Source organism: Solanum dulcamara, chromosome 11, assembly GCF_947179165.1.
Source record: "Solanum dulcamara chromosome 11, daSolDulc1.2, whole genome shotgun sequence".
Taxonomy (NCBI): domain Eukaryota; kingdom Viridiplantae; phylum Streptophyta; class Magnoliopsida; order Solanales; family Solanaceae; genus Solanum; species Solanum dulcamara.
The window spans coordinates 53,379,130-53,402,292 of NC_077247.1; the positions used below are offsets into that span (position 1 = coordinate 53,379,130).

General features: G+C 34.4%; 4 protein-coding genes across 7 annotated transcripts; 2 read left to right on the forward strand and 2 right to left on the reverse strand.

Moving 5' to 3' along the window:
• Positions 1-1,224: 1,224 nt before the first annotated feature.
• Positions 1,225-6,162, reverse strand: LOC129875045 (uncharacterized). 3 transcript variants are annotated; one of them, XM_055950478.1, is made up of 5 exons: positions 6,132-6,162; positions 4,380-5,703; positions 3,044-3,313; positions 1,848-2,003; positions 1,225-1,610 (listed from the first exon to the last, which is right to left on the reverse strand). In XM_055950478.1, the coding sequence occupies exons 1-5, from the start codon at positions 6,137-6,139 to the stop codon at positions 1,542-1,544; spliced, it is 1,827 nt and encodes a 608-aa protein (XP_055806453.1). In that variant the 5' UTR covers positions 6,140-6,162; the 3' UTR covers positions 1,225-1,541. The 3 variants fall into 3 exon arrangements, with proteins under 3 accessions (XP_055806453.1, XP_055806452.1, XP_055806454.1); XM_055950477.1 differs by having other exon boundaries at positions 1,225-1,661; XM_055950479.1 differs by lacking the exon at positions 6,132-6,162 and adding an exon at positions 5,985-6,036 and having other exon boundaries at positions 1,225-1,661.
• A 4,201-nt stretch (positions 6,163-10,363) lies between these two features.
• On the forward strand, positions 10,364-11,919 carry LOC129874768 (glyoxylase I 4-like). The gene is made up of 3 exons (XM_055950119.1): positions 10,364-10,626; positions 10,967-11,081; positions 11,422-11,919. Exons 1-3 carry the CDS (start codon positions 10,457-10,459, stop codon positions 11,716-11,718), a joined length of 582 nt encoding a protein of 193 aa, XP_055806094.1. The 5' UTR covers positions 10,364-10,456; the 3' UTR covers positions 11,719-11,919.
• Positions 11,920-13,816: 1,897 nt separating this feature from the next.
• LOC129872265 (B-box zinc finger protein 19-like) lies at positions 13,817-16,861 on the forward strand. Of its 2 annotated transcripts, none has more exons than XM_055947182.1 (5): positions 13,817-14,186; positions 15,216-15,312; positions 15,460-15,575; positions 15,668-15,904; positions 16,492-16,861. In XM_055947182.1, exons 1-5 carry the CDS (start codon positions 14,094-14,096, stop codon positions 16,495-16,497), a joined length of 549 nt encoding a protein of 182 aa, XP_055803157.1. In that variant the 5' UTR covers positions 13,817-14,093; the 3' UTR covers positions 16,498-16,861. The 2 variants fall into 2 exon arrangements, with proteins under 2 accessions (XP_055803157.1, XP_055803158.1); XM_055947183.1 differs by having other exon boundaries at positions 14,096-14,186; positions 15,209-15,312.
• Positions 16,862-17,933: 1,072 nt separating this feature from the next.
• LOC129872264 (fructose-bisphosphate aldolase 1, chloroplastic-like) lies at positions 17,934-20,240 on the reverse strand. Its single transcript, XM_055947181.1, has 6 exons — positions 19,993-20,240; positions 19,365-19,634; positions 19,162-19,271; positions 18,987-19,077; positions 18,459-18,728; positions 17,934-18,369 (listed from the first exon to the last, which is right to left on the reverse strand). The coding sequence occupies exons 1-6, from the start codon at positions 20,158-20,160 to the stop codon at positions 18,091-18,093; spliced, it is 1,188 nt and encodes a 395-aa protein (XP_055803156.1). The 5' UTR covers positions 20,161-20,240; the 3' UTR covers positions 17,934-18,090.
• Between the last annotated feature and the right edge of the window lie 2,923 nt (positions 20,241-23,163).

Consider the following 23,163-nt stretch of genomic DNA (forward strand, 5'->3'; position numbering starts at 1 on the left):
AAATAAAGAAGGTTTTCTCTTTTTCCAACTTTAATTTTGAGCATTCAGTAAACAAACTATTCTTCATCATTCTAACTATTCACAAAACATTTAAATATATACTTATTTATAATTTGCTTGTATTTTTCTCTTCCCCAATCAGTGTGAGGCACGGATTTCATTAAAAATAAGTGGTTTATTGTGTTTAGGTAATTCAATCATTTATATAGATAGAAATAAGAAGATGTAGTACTTAATTATATATATGGTAATTTTTTGATGAATGAAATTCGGTTCAACCCTAGGGCAAATGTAGTTATGGCATTGATCATAGTGAACATTATCAGTATGATGCTCTCAAAAAGCTTAATTGTTTAAGTTTGAAACGAGTATAGATGAGGGAGTCGATTTAAAATTCGTCTATTTTTCTAATATTTGACAATTCTATAGCAAGATCAATTAAACTTACATTTGATTTGTATCTACAATTAACAGAAATACAATATATTTTAGGTTCATGCACGATTTGAAAGAAGACAGGAGAGGTGGACCAAAAAGGAACCGAGAAAACAAAGGGTATATGGAACCAAAGCCACAAAATCTAATGACCAAAAACATGTGGTGTGAAGGTGTTTACTTAGTGTTAGGAGATCTTGGAGCATCAATATTAGATTTGAGTCCCACCTTATAGTCTTGTTTACTTTGCACTTTGTTATATTTGAAGGGGGCTATGAATTATGTTCTAAAAAGTATGCCATATGCTATGTTGGGTACTTGTGTACCCCATCAGAAAGTTTAGTTCTAGACCTTTAGTGCATAAAACCGTTGAGATTTTTGGACTACACATTTATTATTAATAACTCGAACGCATTCTTAAAGTGTCCAAAAGAAAAGAAACAAATAAATACAAAAACAAGAATCACATTTCTAACATAAGTTTTCTGTTATTTGTGGTTTATCTTTTTTAATTACACTCTTTTGACAAAGCTGCGACGATATCTCGCTAGCTTCAGCTTTGTGATGTATTTAATTCAAATGGAGGACAATTTGTCAACTTTAGCTTTACTGGATCTTGAAGATTGCATCTTTTCAAGAAACATGTCATTACCTTTTCTTTTATTGGGTTTTTTAACTTCAAACTCTTCTAATTTATCTTATATTTAGCGACATCATAAATAATTTACTGCCTCCAAAAACGGTGCTGAAGTCAAAATTTCTAGAGTTCACATGGTTCACTTTTGACAATTCAGGCAAAGAAAAGGGCTTTAGATGTATAATAAAACACGTTCAATACAAGAGTAGATGACAATCAAAGAATGATCTTTTATTCTTCTTTACTTATAAACTCCTACATGTATGAGATAAGATCCATGTGGCTGTAATATTTTTGGACTAAAGCAACAAGTACAGGACAAAGTCCTCCTAAGGCTGCTTTCTACACTCAGGCTTAGCTTAAATGGTTAAAACTTGTAACCAAACTGAACTATTGGCTAATATACAATTCTTTGTTCTACACTTACAAGTAGTTATGTTGCAGTTGGAGGAAGAATTAGAAGAGCTTGTCATGGGGCCATGAGTCCTTCAATAGTGTAAGTTAGAGATTCTGCCCAATCAGATTTGAGCAGCAGTGTCTGCAGGGTATGCATAACATCATAATCAGGATCAAGCTTTCTTTGCCAGCCCTACAAGGCAATAAGTAACATCAAATGAAGAAAAATCTTAAACTTGATTATTGAACACAACTCAGCAGACTGATTATGGTACTTATCAGTAAGTACTTTCGACATGTTTGAATATAAAAATAATGCAGGTTAATCAATTCCACATCTTACTCATGAACGCCATGTTTGCGAAAAAGGAAGAATTACCTCAAGGACTAAAGTTGTCATCATAACAGTGCAGACGTTGCCGTCTATGTTCACTCTGTGATGCCTAACTTTCTCAAGGAGTTGTTCAATGCAGTCAGCAGGGTGGACAAAATCACCTTCTGGAGTACCCCAAAAATCAAATGACTCCTTTACTTCCTGTAGGACGTCAGTAAAGAACTAAGGCATATATCCATCACCTCCATTTATGAGAAAAAATTACGAAGTCTTTTAGCATAAAGATATAACGTAAATCATGGGACTAACTCTCCATGCCATAGACATTAGTTGTACCCACAGAGATAATAAATCAGAATTTCATGAACAAGAATTTGTAGAAAGATTGAACAACTTGAAGAATGTAGATCCGATTATATATAATCTCATTAATAACCAAAACACTAAAGCTAGTGATGCATATTGATATCAATATAAGGAACTCAAGCACCTAGTTTTCATCATTGCCTTTTCTCTTTCATTTCAACTATTTTTCTTTTAAACTTTCTGTCCAGTGGTGACGGATAGGAGGAGCGGAGGAGATTGGGGAAAAAATATATTAGTCCTCCATCCTACTTTTTGTTTGATCTACTTCCCATTATAGAATGTCCTGAAATTTTTTACCTCCTTTAAACGGAAAATTACATCTTCAAAATGTCAATAACATATGATGCAATATTTTCATATTCTTTTTCCATCTTCTCACAATCTATATTCGCAACTTCAGAAACAAAACACTAAACCTTTTTTCCAAACCACCCAAGAAGTCAGCCTGACAGTCAATTTGGGTAGAAGGATAGTTCACTAATGGATTTCAAGTTACTAGTTCACTAGTTTAATGAGGATAAGTAGCTAGCTCAATAGGTTGTTTTTACTACATATGATGTCCATTTTCTTTTAATAACCGTGGTGTTTGGGACAGCTTGCGCGCGCCTCAACTAATTCCGAGGGATACATGCCACCTCCCACCAGCAACAACTATCGGGTAACTCTGTCCACCAAAGCTAGAACAGGTAAAAAGAAATCACCTACTATTTTTGTCTCTGTTGGATTTGAACCCGAGTCCAATTTTTTTCTTTGCATAAGTAGAATATAGTAAAAAAATTCAAGGGATCAAAATATGTTAGCTCCATTGGAGAAGATAATTAAGAACAGTCAAAGCAAGTTTTGAAACAATCCATTTAAGATGCATCGAACTAAACCTTAATGAAGGCTTCTGGATTAGGGCAATTCTGTTTCTTTGACAATCGCAAAGTGCACTCTGCTACAGTCTGTCCATCTCGATGAGCAATTGCCTTAAAGAACTCCAATAATATTATCCGATCATTGTTAGTAAGTTCAGCGGTCATGCCTACATCAAGGAAAACAACATGAGGCTTTGATTTGAAGATTCGTTTCCGAGATGACTTGCTTTGGGTTACCCGAACAAGAATATTTCCAGGATGCATGTCAGCATGAATAAAGTTATCCACCTGAAATGGGGAAAGGGGCATTATATGAGCAGTGAAAAAAAAAGAAGAAGATTTAAGAGCAAGTAAAATATAGTGATTTCAATACATAACATAGAGAATTAGATTGTTCTAATCCATCTAAACACTTTTTAGACTCCTTAATCTCCTCTCCAATGCCATATCACAAGTTCTAGACATTATTGAAATAGACTATATAAAAAGAAAGCAAGCAACCAAGCAAATGTCATAGGAAGGCTTCTTTTCATTACTTATTTACAGTTAAAACACTAGAACAGAAGTAGCAGTAAAAAACAGCCATAAAGAGAGTGGTGATTATGACAAAGTAATGCATTTGAATACTTATTTTATTACTAGTCACTGCTTTAACTTCGATAAGAGTGCAGTTTCTGCACAGTATTCAAGGCCAATATATCATCAATTACTCAGAAAATCAACAAATCTATAGTATATCCAAGACAACGTTTCAACAAGTGAAAAAGAAGAATACAGCAGTAATATTTTCGTTTTAAGGGAGTAACAGCTAATAAGCAATTATAGAAAAGAAAATTCCATACAAAATACTAACCAAAAGAAGAAACAAGAACTTCCATGCATCCCAATATTGGCCGAACAACATTAGGCATAACTAAAGCTTTTCTTGGAATACATGCTCCACGTTTTTGTTCAAATTTTGCACTAACACATTTGCTTTTATAGCTTGATAGGGAACAAGAACATCTAATGTAGTGTCAATTTTGTATAGCATTAGACCTTTTCATTCCATTAATAGTATATTTCAAGTCACACACTTGCATTAATATTTGTGCTTTATACTCAAATTTAGACAAATTAATATAAAAACATTTTCTTAATTAAAATCTATCCACACACGCACACATATATAAAAATAATAATACCAATAGGATTTGTAGAAGTTCAACTCCATAAAAGTATATCCTGATTTTCACATTTACATTAAATGTGGTCCTTTATACACAAATTCAGACAAATTAACACAAAGACATTTTCTTAATCTACACACACACACACATACAAACACACACATTATAGATAAAGAGAATATTACCAAAAGCATCTTTAGAAGAGCATGGGTCCCAATATGAGCAAGTGCACTTTTAAGTCTTTCATGGCCTTCAAGCTCATCAACATAATATGAAACACACTCCCCTTGTTCAAAAGTCTCCACCAATACTGCAGGATGCACTAGGGGATAGACAGGCTTTGGAAAAGAGACATCCTTCCATCTACGGAAATTATAGATGAAGCGGCTTAAATGTGCAGCTTCCCTAGCAAGATCAACTTGAGACATCATAAAAACAGCAAATTGCTGGACGCTTTCATCCAACCTTAACCACTTAAGTTTAGGAATGCACTTTGATATCTTAGAGACTAGATTAATAATCTCGAAATCTCGTCTTATTGATTCACCTACTCCAGGATGCCTAACTTTCACAGCCACCACTATAGGCTTGATCTGCCGACCATGGTATGGATACAACAAGGAAGCCCTATGCACTTGAGCAATACTTCCAGATGCCAGAGGTTTCTCCTCAAATTTATCAAATATTTCAGAAATCTCTCGACCAAATGCTTTTTTGATTGCCTTTTTCGTGTAAGCAAAGCTATGTTCAGGAGCTTTTGTGTGAAGCTTTGATAGCTCAGTACACAAATCTTTAGAGAAAAGATCAGGCCGTGTAGCTGCCCACTGGCCCCATTTGATAAATGCAGGACCTGCTCTTTCGAGTGTGCTACGGACTACCTGAAGCCACAGTTTCCTGAAAGAAGGTCCAAATGCATCAGCAAATGGGGCCATTACAATGCTAGGAGAAAAGAGTATCCCCAAATAAAAGGCTCTCAACAGCAGGACAAAACCTTCAAATATGGAATGCAACAATGAGGTGACCAAAAAATGTCCGTCTTCAGCATGCCTGTAGAAGCTAGTCCTTGGGCGACCGTACTCCAAGTCTGTTGGTGCTTGTGCCAGTGCTATATTTCTTCCATATGTCAAGGGAAGAAAACTAGGGAGAATCACATAAGACCTGCTCAATGCCAAGCTAAGTGCTTGTGCAAATCGACTTAAGCTAATAAATGTTTGTCCTTCATGGAAAGATTTACTTGATAGCGTCTTCCAAGTAATTTGTGCATGATTTCTTACAGCCGTTCCCCGTGAAGTCACTGAATAACTCCCATGGAAAGTATTACGCATTCTATGTGCTATGGATGAAGCATGTCCCGTAGTGTTCGATACATATTGCCCATAAAATCTACATCTAGGAGAACATACCCCATAACCAATAAGTTCTAATTTTCTCGCTTGTTCTGAGGAGATAGTGGTCTGATTTCTGCATAAGGATTGTCCAAGTCCCTTAGTTTTACCAACTGCAAAGATTCTGCATTTGAAGCACAGGACAACTTAGGAGATGCAAAATATAAAATCAGTGACCGTTTCACTCTAAAAATAATTCCCTCTTTTGATATGTGCAACTAAATATTGTTTCAAGAAAAATGATACTAATTGGAATGACTACACAGTGAAACCTGAATGTTAGTTTTCCTATGCAGAACAAAAATGCCCTAGTGCAAAATTTGTACGCTAATGCTTCAAAATAGACCCATGGGCCCCTAAATACAAGAAAAAAAAAAAGAGGAGGAAACATTGAGTTTTACTTACAGCAGTTAAAAACCTTCGTGACAAAAACAGAAGAAGAAAAATCCAAAAAAGCCTAGAGAAACCTTGCGACTTATTGAGCAAAGAGTTCCATTCACCAATAAAAACATAGAACTAAACAAGTAGAGGAAAAAGGCAAAATGTGTTAACCTTGACATGGCGAATAGGGGAAATTAAAGAGCAAACCATATGATATACTACGTGTAATTTTAAATGCTGCTCATTTCCTGTAATTAAAAAAAACTAGGTGTCTATAGTTTTGGGGATACGATTAATAAACAACACGCAATTGAATTGAAATAGCATTAGTAGAATTCAGTCTCTAATACTACCTCCGTCGTCAATTTTTATTCGTATTACTTGATCACTTATTAAATTAATATAGAATTAATTTTTTTATTATTATTTTATTCCTACAATTAATATGACATTTTGAAGCTAAGCAATTCTCAATACTAGTTATTTTTATACTCTATATATACTGCATTGATATAAACAAAGAGCAAAATAATAAAATTTTCTAATGTATTAACGATTGCTTAATCACCGTGTAAAATTTATTACTTACACCAAATGCAGTTTAGTCTGTATTGTTGAGATCCCTCTACTTATTAATAAGAGTTACTATCATATAATTGGAGCTTTGAATATTTAAATTAGTCGAGCATAACTTCAAATTTTAGATAATTAAAATTAGTAGAAACTTTGTGGAGAATCGCTACAACAATTTAACAAATAATTTGTTGTTATTAAAATTTATGATTTAAATTGAGTCATAAATATTTTGGTGGCTAGAAATTGTTTTATTAAAAAAAATGAGTATTTTAAAATTAAATTATTGCTAAATATAAAAATATATCGTTCATTTTAAGATTAACTAAAAAAATAAAATAAGACATATAAATTAGAACAGAAAAAATATTAATTTTGCGTGCACTATTAATTGATCAAGAAAATTTCAAATTTAAGGCAAAGGTCTTAATGGGAACTTTATTAAATAGTTTGGTCACGTTCTATGTGCACCGCACACGACCGTTCACTAACGTGTTCCACCTTGATCCATACAAGGGCATTGAGGATTCTTGTACGTAGTATAAACTTAATTATATACTTTATTGGAAAATAGTCTAAAATATATTTAAATTTTGACGAAAATTATTGTAACAATTTCAAATTTTGGGGGTTCTATTACTTCACTGCACTATTTAATAGTATATTTTAAATATATATTCTTACTTGACCAGCTGGATCAGTGTGTGAATACGTGTACGACGGACGCGTAGGGCACAAAATAATACTTTATGAGCCTATCATTAACTGCTACGTATCAATAAAGGTGAAATTTATTTTGTAATATTCTTTTTTGTAATAAGATTCATTAATTTAGACCCATTTGTTTTTACGTCTTTACCTAATTCTTCTTTCCCTTAGCCATTGTTCACTCAAACACAAATCACCATTATAGCTCAAAGAGGTAAGCTTTAATGAATTATTCTCTTTAATTTTTGATTGTTTTGTTTGTCTTGTTTGTTTGATTTTTAATTGGGCTTCTAATTTCTGATTTTTTTAATTAAGTTAGTTATGGAAGAGGTGAAATTCGATTTGAATAACATTTATTTTGACAAGGATGATCCAAAGTTGAATAAGGAAGTACATACTTTCATGGTTTGTTTCTCCCTTTGAAAACTTCTTGGTCCAATAATAATCCAGGCAGAAATTTTTCCCTTTTAAAAAAGGTCCATGGTCGAATTTGGTAGATGAAAAAGATTTGGGGAAGAGGAAAGGTAGGCAATTGTTTATTAAATAATACAAATTTTTCTTTTTGATTTTTTAATTTATCTAAATGTCCAAATGTATTAGCTGGGCACGAATAAACCTTTAAAATATACTATTAAATAGAGTGTGTGTGTGGGGGGGGGGGTTAATAGGACCCACCCAAAATTTAGGATTGTTGTAATAATTTTCGTCAAAGTTCAAGTATATTTCAGACCATTTTCCCTACTTTATTCGACTTTGGAAGGCTGTTCATTTTGCAGCAATAAGCTCTATATATGTAGTTCCCTAGTGCAAGTGAATCGTTGATGCGTAAGGAGCGTTAGGCTAATAATGTGACTATTGAATATGTGTAGAGTAAATTATTAAAATGGATTAGTTTGTGGGATGCTAACTTCATTTCCTAGAGAATTGAAGTTTGATTTGGGAGAAATATAATTCTCTTGGGTGATGAGTTCAATGATTCTTCCACTGTGTTAACATGTACCCAATCGTTGTTCTCGCTCCGCAACTTAATCTTACCATGTTGATGCTTTCAAACAATATGGCCCTTCCAGTTACATGTTTTATTCACTAAATGGGAAAAGACAAATATTTCTTTTTTGAATTTATCTCGAAAAGTAAGTTGTACGTTTAAACTATCATCATAACAATCGATTACATACTTTACTACTTACAAATGAATTTATTTAGCCCTTAAAATTGATGTAGCAAAAAATTAAAAAATATGCGCCTCAAAAATATTAAAGTAAATAAAAATAAAAAAATAAAATCCTCCTTACACCCTCCCACCCCCACATCTCTTCTTCTTCACATCCCGTCCTCCTCCACTCCTTCACACCCCACCCATTATCGTCTTCTTCTTCATTCTTTATTTTTCATCACAATCTCAAAGCACAATTTTTTTATTCGCAATTAGGTTAATTTTATGTATGATTAATCCAAATAAATCGAATAATAAAAATAAAAATTCTTTTTTTATTTTTGCTAATTTTGAAAGATTTGAAACCTAACAACTTCTCCCTATCTTACTGCTCCCTTCTCCGGTGAAATGACAATTTTTCATGCTCTTCTCCACAATCATAGTAGGTACATCTAAATTTTAAATTTTTGTTTCAAAATTTAGATGCCCTGTAAAAATATTTCAATTTTGACAGTTTTTTTACCTTCTCTTATAATGAAAATAATTGGATATCTTGTCACTTTCAAGTACAATCTTGTTCTCTTGTTCTTTTTCTTCTTGGTGATTCAATTTCATGTAAGCTTCATTCTTAATTTTTGCTTTAATCTTCCCTCAATTCTTTTCAAATTTCTCAAGATAAATAAAGGGTTACAGTTTCAACTTTTTTACTTTTTTGTTATGCGTGATGGTAGGTCATCAAAAGCTATCGGAGATTTCAAGTTTAGCTTCCAAGAAAGGTGCATTTGTTGTTGATTCAATAATTAATTAAGGATCAATTTGTGTAAAATAGAGTTAGCAAAAAAAAAAGTTAATTAATAAAGAAAGAAAATAAAAAGGATATAAAAAATTATAATTTCTAACGTGGCGATACGTAGCGCCAATGTGACAGCGAGTGTAATACATCACATATTGTGAGAGTGGTGTTACACATGTCCGAGTGGTACTAAATTCACTTTTTAAGTAGTAAATATGTGTAATAGGTCACCGTTTATGCGTGTAACTGACTTTTTGGAACAAGTTCAATGGAAACTTTAATTCTTTTCCCTTCACTAAATTGATGTTCATTCCAACAGAATTAATTCTCAGTTTTTCTCCATCGTGCTAGAAATAGGTATCATACGCATTTGATGAAGGAGATCTCTTCTGGTTGCTTTGTAGTCAATATACGTACCTTAGTTAATTATCTCTAACCTAGAAATTGATACATCCCGCTTCTAAAAGTACAACAACATTTTCAGTGTAATCTCATAAATAAGGTTTGAAAAAAATGATGTATACGCAGATCTTGTGAAGATATGAAAGATTATTTTTGATTTACCCTCTGTTTTTAAATTGTCAGCACATCTTCAAAGATCATGGAATTGTGTACCTCTTATAGATGTAAAAATCCCACGCATTTGGAGTATGTTCAAGAGTAAAAGAGACTAGACAAAGAATTGGCAGAACGCAGAAGCATCGAAGAAGTTTCTTGGATTATGGAACACCCAATATAATTATCAAAACCGTACTCCGTGACAAATCTAATTACTTGTCGGAAAGCCAATCTAACTATTTTGGAAGTATCAAACCGCAGTCCGCGACACTCATCATATTTAGATTTCAAAATCTCATTTAAAAACTTAAACTGCTAAAGAGGTGAAATTTAGTAGACTTGAAATATATTTTGACCCATTCGATCGGCCTGGGCTAGACCGATATTTGCCACAGTACGCGTTGGTCTGGCAAAATGAAAAACAGGTTGCTTCCATTTTTACACAACTCCGATCCCTCTTACTATAAGAAGATTCTAAACGGTACATCGTTATCCTATACTTACACTCCAACAATAAGAACTTTCTAGGAAAGTTCACAAATCTTCATTTGCCAATTGTAAGTAATACGTGCTTTATCCAAGTCTCCCTTTATGCAGTTATAAATAAGCCAATCTTCCTAGCTAGACATAACAAGAGGAAAAGAAAAAACCAATATTAATTAGCCAAAAAAATAATAATATATCTATCGATCGATCGAGGAAGAAAAGATGATAGTGGAGATTGAGGAAGTGAGCAGCTGCGAAGCACTGCCTCTTCTTTCACTAAACCATGTGTCCTTGTTGGTGAAAGATGTGTGGAATTCTGTGCGCTTCTACGAAGATGTCTTGGGCTTTTGCCTTGTTAAACGCCCTTCTTCTTTCAACTTCCATGGAGCCTGGTAATTCAACGCAAACATATGCATGCTTTGTGTTTTAATACAAGTATATTAATTGATCTACGTCAACACAAAATCTAATCTTGTTGTGCACCCATTTCAATCACTTAAACTGGTACATTTTAAATTTGAAAGAGTTTAGGTGTCCAATAAATTGTATCCTTAATTCAGGTGTCTGATAAAAAATTCTAATAACTTTAAGTAGTCTCATATGCATTCAGCCTTACTTGTTTATCATGAGAGAATTCTACTAAAACATGCATGTCCATATACTACTCCTATAATTACTAGTATACTCCTACACAATAACTTTAATTTATTTTGTAACCTTTTTTTTGGTAAGGTTGTACAACTATGGAGTCGGTATTCACTTGCTTGAGAACAATGATATGGAGGATTACGATGCCATCAATGAACCTCGACCCATTAATCCCAAGGATAACCACATTTCCTTCCAGGTAAATTAACTTTCATCCTTAAATCAGAGGCAGATGATCATGTAATATGTGTTTAGCCGAATCAAACAATTAACACTACAAAATTTCAATGTGCTAAATTATATGAACCCATAATTTCCGGGGAAAAAAAAAAAGAAACGCTCACTATAACACTACAACAAAAGAGACATTTAGTGACGATCATTTTTTTTAGCAGCAATTGAGTTAATGTTATCACATTCTAATGTCTTGGACCTGTCTCTAGATTTGTTCTTAAACGGAACTTAATTTGAAGTAGTTGTTTCAATTGTTCCGATTTTCTAACATGTGTACACTATATATATGGAATTGCAATTAGCAGTGTAGTGATGTTGTGGTGGTGAAGAGGAGGTTGGAGGAAATGGGAATGAGGTACGTGACTGCAGTTGTGGAGGAAGAAGGGATGAAGGTGGATCAAGTGTTTTTCCATGACCCTGATGGCTACATGATTGAAATATGCAACTGTGACAATCTTCCAATCCTGCCTATCTCTTCAAGCTGCCCACTCAAGCCCCACAGCTATTATAACAAAATGATAGCCCCCAATTATGGCTGTGGTTTCATGGAGAATGAGATGATGGAGAACTTAAGCATGAACATGCTCAACTTTTCTTTCTAAACATGAATACTAGTTTGAAATATGTGTGTGATTGATAAAATTCTTATCATTTGTTTAATTAAGTGGCTTTTCCACAAGTTCGTATGTTTAAGTTTGCCTGGCTACCTACACAAGCTAAAGCTTGAATAATTGATGTAATTTTATTTTCAAACTATATATAGTTTGAATATGTGCAATTATATATATTTATTTATTTTCAAATGGATTTGTTGCTTATAATATGTGATTAACTTTTTCTTCTTCTGTTTTTTGCAACTAAAACTGCGATTACATTTGTATATATATAGTTTACACTTCACACCATCTTAAAAAGTGAGGAATTGGGCAAGTTTAAAGTAATGCATCCAAGAAATATGATTGAAACTTTCTAAACCCGCCAGTTTAATTTCAATGTACAACCCAAAGTCTTTTGGGTCGGAAGGGGTGTGGGACTAGGGGGTGTTGAAACCCAACAACAGACAACAACAACATATTTGTAACATTGTGAGCTTATTGCCTCTTTCATGATGTTTTAGTTGCCCACTTAGGATGAGCCATTAATGCATATATATTTGAGACCCTTATGAGTTATGTCTTAGCTTGCTTCACAACAATCCAAACTTTAATAGATGAAACTAGAATGATCGGGTTTAGCTTAAGTACATTAACAAAATAAGAAAAAAATATATTATAAATTACTTGAGAAACTAATTACAAATTAAGTAAATATTCATAATAAGTGATCTCTTCTTCAATTTTCAGCATAACTTCTTTCTTATTGTATTTGTTTTACATGCTTATTTTTTATATACTTTTATTTGAGTTGAGAGTTTATCGAAAATAATCTCTACATTTACAAGACGGGATTTAGATTTTATACACTCCACTTTTTTACCTACTTTACTTATGAAATTACATTAAATATTTTAATATTGTATTCAGATAATGATATTCTCGATCGATCGAATTTCATTCTTTTTTACTACAGTGGAGCTTTCGAAGCTAATTACGCTATCACTAATCAAAATAACTAAGTGGGCATCTGAATATAAAAATTGTGATATTTGAACAAAAAGTGGTATTTTAAACTCCTTTTTGGGGAGCTCCCATTTAACCATTTTTCGTTTAATAAAATCATGTCCAAGCGAACTGTTAACCGACAGGGAAATTAATTAAGTATGAATATCGTGAGTAGTAGCCTAGTAGGAGCCACGTGAAAAAACTTGACAAAATTAGAAGCATTAGCGGACCAAACTTTGATCAATCGACAAATCATTGGGATGCAAAAACAAAATTCACGTACGGTTAGTTGAAAATGAAAAGACATAAAAGGGCACGTGGCGTAATCACAGACCTCAGAGGGTGGCTTATACATTAAAATAAAATCCAAAATGATGAAAATGGAGAAGCAATAACTGAAAAGACAAGACTCATTAAAATATTAAATTTGATGGGGCAGGTCTAAGATATGTAACTGGTGGTTCATATTTCTCCAATTGGAATTTTCATGGCCACCCTCTTTAATCTTGTGGCTCTCGTGTATTCCTTGTATTGAATGTTGATGCCAGTATATATTTTTCTTTTTAGGCTTTTTATATATTTTTTTTAAAATTTTCCCTTAATAGATCATGGTGCTATTTATGGTCTGATTTTCTAAACCCCAGTCAATAAGAAAAAAAATATCTTAACTTACTATCAATTAGTCCAACCTTCATCAACACCCACAAAAATACTCTCTCCGTTCACCTTACACATTCATTTTAAATTTCGCACGTTTCTTAAAAAATAATATTTAATATAAATATTTTATTATAAATTATAAAATAAGTAATTTAGAGGATAAAATAGAATTTTTTTTTATCTTTTCTTATAGGTTAAAACTTACAAGTGACAAGTATTTAATAAAAATCTATTCTTAAAATAGCGACGGAGAAGAAGTGAATGAAAAGAATATTTACTAACATAAATAACAATAAAGAATAACTTTTTATTTTTTATATTAATGCTCCACTAATCTAAATTTGTACTAAATAAATTCTTTTTAACAGAATTTTATCCATTCACAAATCTCGAAGGAATGGTTTAGGAAGGAAGGATCCTACCAAGACCTTTGGTTGTATGAAAAATAATTGTCTTTTTTTGGTCAATATAAATGAGTTGGTTGGTGAGTTGTATCCTGCATTGTCTCAAACTTCTGTACTATTCATCTTTTTTGAGGCTTGACAAGTTCCAGTCTTAGGGGGTTTGTTTTGTCTAAATAGAGTACTTGTTTTTTGTTAAAAATAAAAATAAAAAATTGAAGCTTTCTTGATAAAGAGTATACTTGAAGGAATCTAGCTAATAATATGAGGCTTTATATAGCGTTATTATTGGGTGAGTTGTGGCAGAAATGAATTATGCGGACACTTTGTGACGTTTGTGAAAGTGCTGCAGCCATTCTTTTCTGTGCTGCAGATGAGGCTGCCCTTTGCCGTGCTTGTGACGAAAAGGTCTAATTTTACTCTCTACTTGAATCAAACTTTTCCATTTATTTTTCTTGAAAATATGTTTTTGTGTTTTGGTTTGTTGAGCTGACAAGAATGTGTTCAGTTTTAAGAATTTATTGTTAAATCAACTTATATGTGGAAAAAGGAAGGGAAGAACAGAGAAATGACCTCATTTGTATACTGAGTTGCAAATTGCATATATTGAACATAATTAATATATGCTACAAGTATAGGATGGTGCTAATTAGGACTAATATTGCCTGAGATTATGTGTTTTCTCTTTTGATAAGTGAGATTATGTGTGTATTTAAAGTAATATGGTTTTCGGACTTGGTTGTACGCGCGGTTACTTGGCTGTGTAACATCAGACAGTCTTGAATTCACTTGGCCTGCTCAGGCTTGTGCATCGTTTGAGTCAGTTTAGAATAGAGAGATCATGTTGCTTTTCGTAAGTCTTGCCCACATAGGGCATCCTTTCTTTTAATCATCAAAAATCATGCTGACCTGTTATACAAATTGACATGTCTTCAGTATTCCTAATTGAATTCTGGGAATTATTGCTTCCTTCTCTTTGTTTCTAGTTTCATCGGTTCATCTTCGTTTATGTTAATAGTAATAATTTTTTTCTTAACCTTTAGAGAGGATATTATATATCTGTATATGTTGGAAGTTTCTAATGTTTCAGATATTCCAAGTTGTTGAATTATGTGATCACCTTATCTAAAAGTTTGTGGTATTAGAGAGGATACACTTCTATTTACTTAATATCATGAACATCCCTACACGTGTGAATTATGTGATCACCTCATCCAAAAGCTGACGTTGTTAGAGAAAATACACTTCAATCTTCTTAAATTATATCTTCAATACTCTTATTTCTGATCTGGAGCATGAAAGGCCAAATCTATTGGAATGCCATCTGAACCAACTTTTTTATTGGTTTAACCAGCTAATATTGACAATCTCACTAAGAGACTTTTGATGTTTTCATTCTTGTGGACACTTCTAATCATATTCAAATTTAGTCCATAGGTTCATATGTGTAACAAGCTTGCTAGTAGACATGTGAGGGTTGGACTTGCTAAGCCCAATGATGTTCCTCGTTGCGACATATGTGAAAACTCACCTGGTTAGTCAAGCTTAAAGTACATTTTTCTCTTCAGTTATTTAGTTTCTTCTTTTGATTCCTTTCATGTTATTTTGTAATCTTGCCCTACAAAAGAGGGCCTGCAAAGTGAACTAACTATCGGTAATTTCCTTTGCATTACACGTGAAGCATTCTTTTACTGTGAGATTGATGGAAGTTCTCTCTGTCTGCAATGTGACATGATGGTACATGTTGGAGCTAAACGAACACACAGTAGATATCTCATGTTGAGGCAGAAGGTCGAGGTTGGTATTCCGTTGTATGAGTTACATGCTACTCTTGATATGTGCAATGTGTTACATATAAGGTCATTTTTTTATTTGTTTTCCTCATATAGTTTCTAGGAGACAAGTCTGGGCCTACAGAGGAATTAGCCAGGAAGACATCAGATCCTGGTGAAAACAAGAGGGAATATAGTCACTCACCAAAGCCAATGGTTGAAGACAATCAACAAAATCACAGGGTCTCTCCTGTCCTAGTTTCAGATGGGACTGCAGATGGGCGTGGCAAGAAGGAAAAAATGATCGACTTGAATGTGAAGCCAAGTCGTTTTCATGGTCAGGCATCTAATCAGGTTAGCCAATTGTAATATATCTCGGAATAACTTTTCTATATTTTATCACTAATTTCAATTTGATATAGTGCAGAGTCTTCACATTCTCTTTTTTCGTTTGAATGCTAAATATTTATCATATGAACTGAACTGTCTGAAAACCAATGAGCCTGTGGTCTATGTTGTGAAGTAATGGAGATAATTTTCTTCCAGTTTCATCAATTCATGTCCCTTCTTCTACTTCTCCCTTTTAGTAAGTAGAACAGATGACTTTATTCGTAATCTGGAAATTGAAATCCTTTCGGAACTAGATGGAGGTTGCTGAAATGTCTGCTGAAGAGATGTGTTTTTCTCAGTCTTATGTTTTCTTGTTAATTTGAATAGAAGGATCCTGCTTGAGTTGATGTTAACACTGTCAACTATATGCGGAACCAACTAGAATGATTCTACAATAAATATATTCACAGCACATTTCTGCTGTGCAGAACTTATAGGGGGAAAAAAAGAAAAACTTGACAGATTGTTCTTAAAAAGGTTGATCCAATAATATTTTCCTATTTAAGTTTCTAAGCATTAATTTTAACTGATTTTTCGTTTTCCCTCAACAGGAGTAATCATCTTCAGGGATTGTTCCAGGCTACATATTTTATGAGCAAATGTTAGGAGGCGTCAAATAGACCTCATGTGGCACGCCTGTTCCACCTTTGTGCATATGAATGAAGCTCAGTAGCCCAGATTAGTAATCGAACAACCTTTGGCAACTAGTGTAAGATAAAGCGCAAGTTCTGAATGCTATGAGTTTTTGCCAGTCTCATGATCATTTTTTCCTTTAGGATTTAGTTTTGCCATTAAGACAACATTGTAGAAACTGCCTGCTGAAAGTAGTTGATGTAACTGAAGTTATGATTATTTTTATGGTTTCTTGCACTTGTATTATGGTTCTTTAAAAATTTTCTATTTAGAGACGGATGAAGGAGACCTACATGATCCTGTGTGGCAAGAAAGTCAGCACATGTGTTGCCTTCTCTCGTTATATGCTCCCAAGTCTTTAGCACTTCCCATTAGTACTTCTTTGCAATATGCTATAAGGGTTCTACAAGGATCATTACGCTTCGACTATTTCCTTTGCTTAACTCCCAGCACAGAAGTCAGATTATTTCTCATTATCATCTTTTTCCTATTGCATAATAAAAGTAGGACAGAAAGGACAACAGGTATTACATAGATAAGGATATTTTTGAAATCTGGCAATCTTGAATTGACAAAGTATCCATATGATGTGGCTTTTGAACCTCTTTTGATTGGGTAGTAACCTACTCTGCTTCACAAACCAGAGTTCATCTTAATTCTCTGGATGATTAAACTTCCAAAACCCTTCAGCTCAATACCATACACAACTTGATTATCGTCACAAGACAATTGGTAACACCACTAATGAGCAATAGATATGTCATATCTTTCCTGAAGAATCATCATACTCGTTGCTTTCCTCAACTCATCATTTGCTATTTGGGTCAAAGGCAAGTATTCTCCAGGAATCAGGATACAATCCTTGAGAAATACTCTCATTCTAAGTTTGGAAATTTACTTCGTATATCTGCAAATTCTGTTTCTAATTGTCTCGTTGAAAGTTAAGTTCACAACTTTTCAAGCAATATCTTTCATGAAAAAACATCATCATTCGAAGGTATGGGACTAACATTGGTGAAATCTGCTAACAATGCCAACAATACTGAGGTCGAATTTTCAGCTTAAGAGGAGGCTGAAACCTTTATCAATTCAGGTAAAATGTCAGACTTGATGTATCTTTTGATTGAAATTGAGTAATGATAGTATATCAAAATTTGAAGTTAGTAATATCCCTTTTTTACATTAATAAGAGTCAGATTTGTCATTCAGTCCTCATTTGGTCGGACAGGCCTATCCTAAATAGCAGTAATTTTCGATTCCTGGTTTTAAAACATGATCGATCCTCTGCCTTTATGTGTCTTAGAAGTAGAGAGTTATTTCTTCTCTTACACTAGGATTGATTTTAACTTGAAGGAGAATATAAACCAACCGAGCGGGATGAATGTAATAAATTGCTAAAAGCACACGGTATATGAACAAAATAGTCTTGAGGAGCAGCTATAAGCATTTACGCAGTTCGATTTGGCTACATTACATGCTTCATTCATCATCACATGTCTATAGATTTTGGTAGACACTTAATAGACATATCCCTTCACGAACATTCCCTCCTTGGCCTCGTCGGACTCACCTTCACCAGTGTATTTCCCTAGCTGGGCAAGAGAGTTGGCCTTTGCTCTAACAAGCAAAGCATCCTGAGCTGCCTTCACATTTTCTGGTCTTCCACTCCAAGTCTTGAGGCATGTGTTCTGAAGGGCTCTGGCGTATGAGAACGACACGTGCCATGGGTTGGCACTTTGGTTCATGGCATTCAAGTTAAGAGTTGCCTCAACTTCAGATTGTCCACCAGACAAAAACTGTGTATTGTAAATCATGAAAAAGATTATCAGTCAAGTTCTTGGAATTATGGAAAAATATTTGATCTAGCAGATATGTAGATACTTGCCATGATTCCCGGGACAGCAGGAGGGATTCTTTGGCGGAGGAGATTGAGGGTGTAGTCAGCAACTTGCTGTGGGCTGGCCCTCTCCTTGCACTCTGCTCCAGGGGTGACCATGCTGGGCTTCAACAAGATACCTTCAAACATGACATTGTTCTGGGCAAGGTAGAAGAAAACTTCAGCCCACACCTGCTTGGCAACTTCAAAGGTCCTATCAATGTTGTGTTCACCATCAAGTAAGATCTCTGGCTCAACTATGGGTACCAACCCATTGTCCTACAAGAATGAACAAGAAACTTAAGCCATTTATCGTGTAGAAAGCTTAAAATTATACCACTAGTGTAATTTTTTACTGGTAATAGCAGGTCATTACTCTTATTTACATGTTACCATATCACACGTACGATGAAAGTTACCTACTATTGTAGGTAAATTTAACTTGATACTGTGAAAAATTTACACATTGTTCGTGCACAGAACTTAAAATCAAGAGAGCTATGTGTGTTTCCACATCCTATGTATATGGAAACTTACCTGAGAAATAGCAGCGTAGCGAGCAAGACCCCAGGCTGCTTCCTTCATTGCAAGTGCAGAAGGACCATTGGGGATGCTCACAACAGTACGCCTGTAAGGTTCACAATGAATAAGATAAGATGAGCTTCAAATTAAGCAACTATTTCTTTTAACTTGTAAATGATAAGTACTCTACCATTTGGCGAACCGAGCGCCTTGTTGGTAGTAAGCAGCAGAGCGAGAGGCAAGGCCATCAAGACCTTGGCACCATGATTCATTGTTTGAGCCAACCAAGGGAACAAGACCCTGTAGTTTTCAAACAAAAAATAACCAAATCTTAGAAATACACGACCGAAGAATCCTTACACCTTTTTAAGTCACTAAGTTTAGATCTTTTACCTTGTCAACCTTAATACCAGGAACAATGTTCTGCTCAACAAGCACATCAACCATTTTCTTTCCCTCGACGGTTGATTGATAAAGTGTCTCCTCAAAGAGGATCGCACCAGAAATGTACTCCCCTAGTCCAGGAACTGAAACTAGCAGGGTCCTGAATGCCTGGCGGTTAGCCTCAGTGTTCTCCAATCCGATTGAAGCTAAACGCTTCCCACAGGTAGCATTGGACTCATCCATGGCCAAAATTCCACGACCAGGGGATGCTATAGTTTTCTACACTCAACCCATTAGCTCAAATTAGCTACTTTGTCTTCATTCTCATCTCAAGAAAGTTCTATAGAAAGGTTTAACACTTGTACGCTTAGAAAATTCTAAATAATCCTAGTTCACCCTTTATGATATATCAAGTTATCTCGGTAATAAGTTTCAGCACAAACTAATAGCAACACTATCCATGTTCAACAGTATTATTAATATTGCAATGTTTCACTGTTTTATCAGAAAAGGAAACACTAGCAAAACTCTCGAGGCAAAACATCAGGAGTAGTACGAGATAATCAAGCAGTAAAAGAAGTTTAAGAAAAGAATGGTCATATAAAATAGAAGAGAGGGAGTATAAAAGACGGTGTACTGCGGTTTTGACGAGCTCATCAGCATAGGAGCTAGCACGGACAGTGAGTGCAGAGGGAGCAGCTGGGTGACAGCGGACGGAGACGGATGATAGGCGGAGGGATTGGCCTTTTACAAACAGAGTCTTGTCAAGGACTGGAGATGTCTTGAGGAGAGATGCTGATGCCATTTTCTTACTTTCCTTATCTTTCTCTCCTCAGCTCCTGAGTTTTTCTTGTGTGTTCAATATACAAGCGGAGAGCTCCAAGCTTACTACATTTATAGTTCCAGGAAGATAATATCATTTGAGGCCATTATAGTTTTGCCAATCAGCACCTGCCAGTTGGTTTGATAACTTGCTGACTTGGCTAGACTTATGTAGAATATTTGCAAACTGATGGTTGATTTTCATTAGTTTACTTTACTTCTTATTTTCCTTATCATTTAAACTTCCTGTGCCACAAAATTAGCTCCTTTTTTGGAACTTTGTAAAACCATATTGGTTTAAGGCTCTGGTTGTTCTAAAGTAAAAGACAAATTTGCTAATGCAGTCTAGTTTGGGTTCTGTTGAGTGGACACCATGCCATGGCATCACAATTTAAACGAAGAATCTCATGCACTTAGTTAAATGATCCACAACTATGTTTTAAGTGTCTGATGTTGCTTCATCAATCGGTGTATTTTCCCCACTTCAAGCAAAAAATTCGCAATTTTTCTCTGTAGAAATTGCTCCACAGATTCTCTTTTACTAAAAGGGTTAGCTAGTAGCTAGTTCCTGTAGGTATATTTCCCGTGAAGGAGGCCAGTAAAGCTTTCAGTTGATGTAATGAGATTGATAGTTCCTACCAATATTGACTTTACTTGTAGAATCAAGGGAAGCGTTCACTTCCTTTTCAATCTGGGTCCTCATAAAAATCTCCACACAAACTGGCATTAAATTTTGATATGAGCAATTGTTTTTTCTTTTGCTTGTAACATCAGAAGAATAGGTGACAGTAAACATTCTGGTCCACCATGCCCAAAAAATCACCCGATTTATTCCACCTCTAATCAAGGAAAGAAAAGTGAACACATTATGAATCTCATAGTACATCAATAAGGAGAACAAGAGTAGACAGCCAAATTCACGATGATCCATAAAATTTCAAGACTCCGGAGCCACTCAACTAGTTGGACCACACACCACGACAAATGATCACTGGGCATATTTCCTTTCCTCACGTTAGTTATTGATGAGATAGTAATTGCATATCCCCGTCACAGCCCAATAGGAGTATGAGTAATCAAATGCTTAAGCAGGAGAATGAAATTGCTATTCTTATACTGCAACAAATTTAACTATAAGCATCAATAACGTGTATTACATCCATGTGAGGAATGTATAATTGGAATGTGTAAGGACAATCTAACACTTGTTCATTCGATGAAGAGAATAGGCACTCTCAACAAGCTTCCCGCTAACTCCAAGTCGTTTGAATGGATGTCACACATTGATTCTGGGGAAGATAGTTGTAGGCCTGCAGTTGATGAAACAAGAAACATACAGAAGAAATTCATTAACATGAGTAACTAGAAAGAAAAAATAACAGAAACTCCAAATATTGACAAAGGCCAATAAGAAGACCTATTCAGATGCAAATGTAACAAAAACAGAAGATGATAATAGCAATCTCTTGTCTGCATATGCAAGTTCACAAAGACTTTTTAAACAATAGAAGGAAATGTGTAATATTTGAATCAGGACGTTGAGTTCCCAACAAGGACCAATTACTGAAAAGAAGGTAAAATATTTGAACCTCACATATAATACTCTTCGAAGGGGTCAGTATTCAATTACCAGAAAAATGTTCAATGGCAAACTTAGTACAATGTCATCTAGCAAGGAATCTACAATAACTAAGTATTTTCCTAGATCTTTCGGGCTTCAACAGTCCAAGTCCACCAAGTGAAAATATCTCAATAAAGAGTGATCTTAATTAGTCAGCTCACTTCCTGCCGATCCCAAACTAGTTGAATTGCCATAAATAGGACAAAAAATTAATAAAACCACCCAAAGTGGTACCAGAAGTATGATATAGAAGACTTCATCATCAAGAATTGCCATATGAATCTTGGCTATTCTATTTCAATATTAATTGTCTTTTAAGTCAAATTAGGGGTTCTTTAAAAGTACAGGTTATTTAAATCCCACACTTAACCGGCACTGACACATGAGTTTCTAATCAGACTAGAAAATATACACTGCATCCAATGTAAGTGTAACAAACCTAATAAACCATAACTTGCCTCTGCATTGTAGATAGACAATTTAATGGGCAAATTTATTTTATTTATTTACATGACTTCTTCCTGTATAATAAAAATCTAAACGTGTTTTTTGGGAAAAGAGAAGTCATTACCTTTGAACTTCAACAAAGGGAATGTTTAAGACAATTCAAATCCATAGAACATATGCACATTACGAAGAGGTAAATTAAGAATGCGATGACTGATAAAAGTTACCAGTAATAATTTGTAGAGTCATGGAATGAAGCTTCCATTGCAGCGATTACGGACTTTGCTCCCTCCTTTTTCTTCTTCTATGGCAGCGATTGATTAAAACGGCTGCCATTGAGGATCTGAGAACTACTATAGAAAAAATGCTTATTAAAAATAACTCCGTTGTAGTCTAGTTGGTTAGGATACTCGGCTCTCACCGAGAGACCCGGGTTCAAGTCCCGGCAACGGAACTTATTTTTTAATCTAATTTTTTTTTTTTAAATCCCTCTTTTTTTCCTCAATCAAAATCCAAACGTTTTTGGTTAATATTATTAGTCTTTGTATTTAGATAACTTACGTAAATGTGCCCTTTTATCATCTATCTACCAACATGTTTGAAATATACACTATATATACACTTCAAACTGTATATGTATAGTGTGTGTATATATCAAGTATACGCTATATATATTATAAACTAGATTGCCCAAAGACGTTGGGTTATAGTATTTCCGTGCTTTTATTCAATTGGCCTCGTTGGTCCTATAAATTCATATTCTTTTCCTCGTCTTTTGTTTTGTTTCAAATGATGTTTAGATATGAAAATTGTATATTTAGAGGAGGTTGAGCTAACTATGCCCAAAACATTCTTTCAGTTACTCCCACCCAAAAGCCAATATAGGCCGAAGAAGATTGTAGTCAAATACTCCCTCCG

Coding starts and splice junctions, on each gene's coding strand:
- LOC129875045 (XM_055950477.1), bottom strand. Junction 3,314..4,379: donor CTCTTCTAAAGATGCTTTTG/GTAATATTCTCT, acceptor TCCCCATTTCAG/GTGGATAACTTTATTCATGC. Junction 2,004..3,043: donor ATCCAGAAGCCTTCATTAAG/GTTTAGTTCGAT, acceptor GACGTCCTACAG/GAAGTAAAGGAGTCATTTGA.
- LOC129872265 (XM_055947182.1), top strand. CDS start 14,094: ATGCGGACACTTTGTGACGTTTGTGAAAGTGCTGCAGCCATTCTTTTC. Junction 14,187..15,215: donor GCCGTGCTTGTGACGAAAAG/GTCTAATTTTAC, acceptor TTTAGTCCATAG/GTTCATATGTGTAACAAGCT. Junction 15,313..15,459: donor CATATGTGAAAACTCACCTG/GTTAGTCAAGCT, acceptor TTACACGTGAAG/CATTCTTTTACTGTGAGATT.
- LOC129874768 (XM_055950119.1), top strand. CDS start 10,457: ATGATAGTGGAGATTGAGGAAGTGAGCAGCTGCGAAGCACTGCCTCTT. Junction 10,627..10,966: donor TTCAACTTCCATGGAGCCTG/GTAATTCAACGC, acceptor TTTTTTGGTAAG/GTTGTACAACTATGGAGTCG. Junction 11,082..11,421: donor ATAACCACATTTCCTTCCAG/GTAAATTAACTT, acceptor TGCAATTAGCAG/TGTAGTGATGTTGTGGTGGT.
- LOC129872264 (XM_055947181.1), bottom strand. CDS start 20,160: ATGGCATCAGCATCTCTCCTCAAGACATCTCCAGTCCTTGACAAGACT. Junction 19,635..19,992: donor ATGAGCTCGTCAAAACCGCA/GTACACCGTCTT, acceptor GGTTGAGTGTAG/AAAACTATAGCATCCCCTGG. Junction 18,729..18,986: donor GCTACGCTGCTATTTCTCAG/GTAAGTTTCCAT, acceptor TCATTCTTGTAG/GACAATGGGTTGGTACCCAT.